Genomic DNA, 8,023 nt, shown 5'->3' on the forward strand with positions numbered 1-8,023 from the left:
CTCTACGATGTCTCTATGCACTAATCATTAATTTTGGGCGTGACAAGAAAAAGTCTTATCAGATTTTAAATATAAATTGCGTAATAAAAAAACATTTCTTACAAAAGAGTAGCAATTGAAATAAATTTAACAGCTCTACAAAGTATTTAAAAATCTGTTATTTTATTTCCAGGTTATTCATTATATCATCAATGATGACCTTATAGACTTTATGGCTGCATCAATGCCAAATAAAATCTAAATGTTCATAATAAGGAAGGGTTGATATGGTCTCTTATGACTCCTGAATCTTTGGAATCAATTCAGCAACATCTTGTGGATCAGCTAGCAATCCTGACTGCCAGAGAATAGAAAAGTAGGTACTGTTAACTTAGTGACATCATAAAAAGGAGGTGTACTCTGGAAGAAAAGGTGGGAACAGATTTAAGTCAATGAGTAAGTTTCAAATACAAACAGCATGTTAGTTCAACTCACACTTCCATTATAATGTTCTTCATTAGATTCAGCAGATCCATAATCATACATCTGAAACTTACCAGAATTAATCATCTAAACAAAAATAAGAAAACCAATAATTCTAAACAAAAATAAAAATCTTTGTCATTTCAATTTATTTTAAAGAATACATATTTTAAGTATGTTTTAGATACCTGAGACCGTGAATCACATTTTGAACTGAGGTCCCAGCTGGAGTATGACCCAAATATATAGGTATACGACTCTATAATAAATATAATGATATTTAATTAATTTATTAAAGTTACATAATTCAAGTTCTTTCATCAAATCCACAGATTAGAAAAATTGCGTCACACCCACAGATTTCTTCAATAGATGCTTACACAAGTCTTCACCAATCTTGTCTATAAAACTGTTGCTTGGAACAAATTCACAACACCAACAATGTCCATTAGTGGCTATGTATAAAATTATATAAAATAATAGTGAAGTAAAGTTATAAAAAGATTTATCACACACACACAGCTACCAATCACCTCTAATGTGTAAAAGGTAAAGTTTAATAAATTGTATTTTTCATATACTTATCATATATTGGTCACCTCTAAAATTTTGTATATTCTTGTTTCTTGCTAAAAATTAAAAACAATCTTTTATGTGGGAAACAGTAGTAACTGGAGCTAGAGCATAAAACTCTATGATTTTTGATGCAAGCGTCTGATTGTGTGAAAATCCAGCAAATCCCATCATTGTACCCTGAGAATGTCCAACATAATAAAGTTTTCTTGGCTGAGATTGAGAGTGCAAAGTCAATCATAGATGGAAGATCAATTAGTGAATGTTCATCAAAAGCTATGTACATGTGTGTGTGTGTGTGTGTGAGAGAGAGAGAGAGAGAGATAAAATGTAACTTTGATAATGGTATTATTTATTCAGAGACTGCCATAGTAAAACTCTAACCTGAATTCCCAAAATCGTTTGTCTTTGTCTGGATTCAATTTAACATGATGTCTGGAATATGTATTACCTCTGACATTACCCATCCAAAACATCAAAGCCAGCATCAGCTAAGAGAAATGCAAAGCTATCCTCTATTCCATTAGAGAGCCAGTTAGTGCTTGAACAAAGTAGACCATGTTGTAAGAAAATGACTGGTTTAGTACCATCTATAAAGGAGAGAAGAAAATAAAAATATTATAAATTAGTATTGTGTGGTGTTATTGTTTTTATAATACCAACATATATAGTTAGGTATACAATAAGTCACAGTTGTTAATATTTGTCTAGAGGTTAGTCAAAGATTAACAACTTTCTTAAGATCACTTGCTTTTATCTGAAAGTTCATTGACCAGTGTTATCTAACCTTATGTCATAAACTAAAAACATTATTAATGTTTGTTACCTTTCACACTTACAACTACAGTTCATGAATATCTAACTTGACCATGTAAGGTAATACTATAGGGGACATGTGGTATATGATTTCTCTCAATATAGAATTTATTAAGACTACAGCAAAAACTGAATTTATTACTAAAGCAAAACAGAATTTGTTAAGACTAAAGCAAAACAGGTCGAAGAACATCTTGTATGTTCTCATCAAATGTCACATTAAAATCAAGAAATCACAAAACACTTAAGTTGCTATTCACATTCCATTAAGTATAAACTTTTGACATACAGGTATATGTTTGCATTAAAAGAATCATTTAAGGTATTAAAATTCATGTTAGAGGTCTGTCATAAATTCTATATCGAAATACCAATAGATTATAAGCATTTCAAAAGAAGTACTATTATCTGTAAAACCCAAGTATAGTCCCCTTTATTGTTGCACCATAACATTATAACATTGTACATACTAACTGGTTAGTTTCCTTACTTGTATTTCCCTTTCTGCCATATGGTATTCTTTGCATTGTAAGAATATATCCATCACTAGTAGTAACATTGTATTCTTCACCAGGATAGCCCTTAGTTTTAATGAGCTGTAACTGAAATGAGAGAGAGAGAATGATACTTTCTTTCATTATAATCTTGCACTAACTGGAGTGTAATGAGCCTCAGGTGGGTCACTCTTTAAATCTGGGTAACTATTCCCAGAGTTAAAAAAGTAAATAATTAGAAACAGTATCAAATATTCCTCTCTCCATGCTCTACAATGTCTCTTTGCACTATTATTGATTTTGGGCGTGACCAAGAAAACGATTTTTAAATATAAATTGTGTGATAAAAACGTTTCTCACAGAAATTGAAATAAATTACCAGCTCTACAAAGTATTAAAAAAATCTGTTATTTTATTTCCAGGTTATATTTTTCATCAATGATGACTTATAGACTTTACTGGCTGCCTCAATGCCCAAATAAAATCTAAATGGTCATAGTAAGGAATATTGATATGGGTTCTTGTATGACTCCTTGAATCTTTGGAATCAATCTAGCAACATCTTGTGGATCAGCTAGCCAATCCTGACTGCCAGAGAATAGAAAAGTAGGTACTGTTAACTAGTGACATCATAAAAAGGAGGTGTACTTGGAGGAAAAGGTGGAACAGATTTAAGTCAAAATACTAAATGAGTAAGTTTCAAATACAAACAGCATGTTAGTTCAACTCACACTTCCATTATAATGTTCTTCATTAGATTCAGCAGATCCATAATCATACATCTGAAACTTACCAGAATTAATCATCTAAACAAAAATAAGAAAACCAATAATTCTAACAAAAATAAAAAGTCTTTGTCATTGCAATTTATTTTACAGAATACACTATTTTAAGTATGTTTTAGATACCTGAGACAGTGAATCACATTTTGAACTGATGTCCCAGCTGGAGTATGACCCAAATATATAGGTATACGACTCTATAAATAATATAATGAATATTTCATTAATTTGTTACATAATTCAAGTTCTTTTCATCAAATCCACAGATTAGAAAAAGGACTGTCACATTAGAATCAAGAAATCACAATCAGAAAACATTTATTTTTAAGTTGCTATTCACATTCCATTAAGTATTAACTTTTGACATACAGTGTATGCTTGCATTAAAAGAATCATTTAAGGTATTAAATTCATGTGAGAGGTCTGGTTATAAAGTCTATATTGAAATATCAATAGATTATAAGCATTTCAAAGAAAATACTATTATTGTTAACAGTATTCAAATTCCTCTCTTCATGTTCTACAATGTCTCTATGCACTATTATTAATTTAGGCGTGACCAAGAAAATGTCTATTCAAATATAAATTGTGTAATCTTACAAGAGTTAGAAATTGAAATAAATTTAACAGCTCTACAAAGTATTTGTTATTTTATTTCCAGGTTATTCTTTATATCCTCAATGATGACCTTATAGACTTTACTGGCTGCATCAATGCCCCAAATAAAAACTAAATGTTCATAATAAGGAATGTTGATATGGTTCTTTATGACTCACTTGAATCTTTGGAATCAATTCAGCAACATCTTGTGATCAGCTAGCCAATCCTGACTCCCAGAGAATAGAAAAGTAGGTACTGTTAACTTAGTGACATCATAAAAATGAGGTGTACTCTAGAGGAAAAGGTGGAACAGATTTAAGTCAATGGGTAAGTTTCAAATACAAACAGCATGTTAGTTGAACTCACACTTCCATTATAATGTTGTTCATTAGATTCAGTACATCCATAATCATACATCTGAAAACTTACCAGAATTAATCATCTAAAACAAAAATAAAAGTCTTGTCACTGCAATTTATTTTAAAGAATACATTTTAAGTATGTTTTAGATACCTGAGACCAGTGAATCATATTTTGAACTGATGTCCCAGCTGGGAGTATGACCCAAATATATAGGTATACGACTCTATATAAATATAATGAATATTTAATTAATTATTTAAGTTACATAATTCAAGTTCTTTTCATCAAATCCACAGATTAGAAAAATTACGCCACCACAGATTCTTTTAATAGATGCTTTACACAAGTCTTCACCAATCTTGTCTATAAAACTTTTGCTTGGAACAAATTCACCAACACCAACAAGTCCATTAGTGGCTATGCATAAAAATTATATAAAAACATAATAGTGAAGTAAAGTTATAAAAAAGATTTATCACACACACACACACACAGCTACCAATCACCTCTATATGTGTAAAAGGTAAAAGTTTAATAAATTGTATTTTTCATATACTTATCATATATTGGTCACCTCTAAAGTTTGTATATTCTTGTTCTTGCTAAAATTAAAAACAATCCTTTTATATGGGAAACAGTAGTAACTGGAGCTAGAGCATAAAACTCTATGATTTTTGATGCAAGTGTCTGATTGTGTGAAAACCCAGCAAATCCCATCATTGTACCCTGAGAATGTCCAACATAATAAAGTTTTTCTTGGCCTGAGATTGAGAGTGCAAAGTCAATCATAGCTGGAAGATCAATTAGTGAATGTTCATCAAAGCTGTGTACATGTGTGCATGTGTGTGTGTGTGAGAGAGAGAAAGAACATACTTCAATGAATTCAGAATAATCCGTCTAGCATGGTAGGTAGATTTATAAGAACATGCATGCTCATCCAAAACTAATGTAATAAGGGAAGGAGATATAAATACTACAGAAGATATCTATCAGTATTAACTATAAATCTGTGTCAGCAGAAAAATTGCCCTTGTTAGAATTTGCCCTCTCTCTATTCAATGCTTGTTTACATGTCTGTTCAATTTCATTTTGTTGTACTAACAGAACAGTTTACAAAATATATATTTTATTGTTTATTCACTTTATGAACTCATTAGTAAAATGCTAACCTGAATTCCCAATATTGTTTGTCTTTGTCTGGATTCAATTTAACATGATGTCTAGAATATGTATTACCTCTAACATTACCCCATCCAAACATCAAAGCCATCATCAGCTAAGAGAAATGCAAAGCTATCCTCTATTCCATTAGATAGCCAGTTAGTGCTTGAACACAAGTAGACCATGTTGTAAGAAAATGACGGTTTAGTACCATCTAGAGAATGAAGAAAAAATAAAAACATCATAAATTAGTATTGTGAGGGTTCTATTGTTTTATAATACCAACATTATAGTTAGGTATCCAGTTGTTAATATTTGTCTAGAGGTTAGTCAAACTAAAAAGTTACAACTTTTTAAAGATCACTTGCTATTTACCTGAAAGTTCATTGACCAGCATTGTCTAATCTTATGTCATAAACTAAAAACATTGTTAATGTTGTTTGTTACCTTTCACATTTACAACTACAGCTCATGCGTAAAACTATGTATGGTAATACTATAGGGACATGTGATATATGATTTCTCACAATGTAGAATTTCTTAAGGCTAAAGCAAAACAAGCCAGATTTCAGAAAAAAATCTTGTATGCTCTCATCAAATGTCACACTAAAATCAAGAAATCACAATCAGAAACACTTAAGTTGCTATTCACATTCCATTAAGTATTAACTTTTGACATACAGTGTATGCTTGCATTAAAAGAATCATTTAAGGTATTAAATTCATGTGAGAGGTCTGTCATAAAGTCTATATTGAAAATACCAACAGATTATACGCATTTCAAAAAGAAGTACTATTATCTGTAAAACAAGTATAGTTCCCTTTATTGTTGCACATAACATTATAACATTGTACATACTAACTGTTAGTTCCTTACTTGTATTTCCCTTTCTGCCATATGGTATTCTTTGCATTGTAAGGAATATATCCATTCACTAGTAGTAACCATTGTATTCTTCACCAGGATAGCCATTCGTTTTAATGAGCTGTAACTGAAATGAGAGAGAGAATGATACTTTTCTTTATTATAATCTTGAACTTACTGGAGTGTAATGAGCCTCAGGTGGGTCACTCTTTAAATCTGGGTAACTATTCCCAGAGTTAAAAAAGCCCAATAATTAGAAAACAGTATCAAATATCCTCTCTCCATGTTCTACAATGTCTCTATGCAAGACCCCTACAACCCATCCTACTTCCTGAATAGCAAACCGTGCTAACCTAGGTATTACGCAAGTGATAACAGACTCTTTGTCGAGAAAAAAGATACAAAGAGAAGCTCCAGTTAGTCAGTGACTCGTGCCAACGTTTGTATATATTTAATACTACCACAGACAAGGACATGCTAAAGTATAATAGTTTGGACTGTTACCAAAACTTTGTGAAAGGCTCAGTGAGAAATGTTCTGGTGACAAACGGATAGTATCATAGAGGTAAATCATTCACAACAACTTAATGATAAGCCACTGTGACCGTGGGGTCATAGCTATGAAAGATGGGCAGATATTACTGGACACTGTGACTGTAGGGTGGTTTGGGAGAAAACATGTTCACATGTTGCATCATTAATTTGAGTTATTGCCAGTGGAGTTTCAACGTAGAATATGGGGCGCCGTTTGTGTCAAAACTAAAAAAGTTATACGTATTTAATTTGTGCTATCTATTTATAAATCCTACAATAAATATAATAAATAACAAGAGAAAATTTATAAATGCACGTGGGAATTTATAAATAATGTTAGAGATTTGTAAAGGCAGTCAGTACAAATTTATAAATATCCAAGGATTTATTAATACTGACAAGATAGCAATAAATACTGCTGAGAACTTAAAATATTGCTAGGAATTTATAAATACAGTAGATATTTATAAATGACGCCGTGATTAGTACTATTTTGTAACTTTTGACAGAGGGTTAAAAAAATATCCAAGGGTACACGCACACACACTCTCTTGCTCTCTCTCTCTCTCTCCTATGTAACCATTCTGTCTATTGTTCCCTCTTGTATCCATCCAAACTGTCGATGTGTTCATTAATATAATTATTTATACAAACATCTATCCATATAACCCCTCTATGACTCAGCCTCATCTTTTTATTAATGACAGTACACTGCTATGTGGAAATTCATTCGTTCCATATCTATTGGTTAATTCATTATTATCCACTATATTTATTAATTCATCTATCTATACATGTTTCATACTAATCTATTAATAGTACTAATCTTTTAGTTGATCGATCCCCTGCCTTCTTTTGTACATTCATGCATCAATCTATCTATTTATTCACTCTTAATTTTATTCTCCTATGTATTAATTTTTCATCTTCCATCAGATTAATACTCACAGCAACTGCAGATTTATGTATTGATTTTTATAAGAAATCTGAAAACATACCTGACATGAAAGACTACAACATATGCAACCTAACTTTCAAATAACAGTAATTTACACAAAAAACATAGAGGCTGTTACTCTTGGTATATACCAATATACAGGGAAAACAATTTTATCAATAGTTGAAAGTGACTTAGATAGATAGTTAATCCTCAACTTCTTGAAAGTCAATTGGAAAGATGTTCTAGAATAAGATGTTCTTGCCCCATGTCATAAATGATCTATCTATATGAAGTACTTTTTTTAAAGTTCTTGACCTACATTGTAATAAAGTGTTCTGCAAGGCTTTACCCCATTTTTATTGGTTATAATCAATGTACTTTCTTTGTCATGATTATCTAGTTTCCTTTTATGGTGATGGTATTGACTAGATTA

At 31.1% G+C, this 8,023-nt stretch overlaps 1 protein-coding gene and 1 pseudogene across 1 annotated transcript; both read right to left on the minus strand.

Annotated features, from left to right (window-relative positions):
* Nucleotides 1-274: 274 nt before the first annotated feature.
* Nucleotides 275-3,127, minus strand: LOC121366521 (gastric triacylglycerol lipase-like). The gene is given in 10 exon segments (XM_041490939.1): nucleotides 275-330; nucleotides 333-399; nucleotides 475-540; nucleotides 641-721; nucleotides 1,126-1,240; nucleotides 1,242-1,310; nucleotides 1,420-1,505; nucleotides 1,507-1,625; nucleotides 2,342-2,453; nucleotides 3,077-3,127. Coding segments are annotated over 10 exon segments (822 nt in total).
* Nucleotides 3,128-3,773: 646 nt separating this feature from the next.
* On the minus strand, nucleotides 3,774-5,436 carry LOC121366522 (annotated as a pseudogene).
* Nucleotides 5,437-8,023: the final 2,587 nt, after the last annotated feature.

This window comes from Gigantopelta aegis, unplaced genomic scaffold (genome assembly GCF_016097555.1).
Source record: "Gigantopelta aegis isolate Gae_Host unplaced genomic scaffold, Gae_host_genome ctg6067_pilon_pilon, whole genome shotgun sequence".
In the NCBI taxonomy this organism is placed as follows: Eukaryota; Metazoa; Mollusca; class Gastropoda; order Neomphalida; family Peltospiridae; genus Gigantopelta; species Gigantopelta aegis.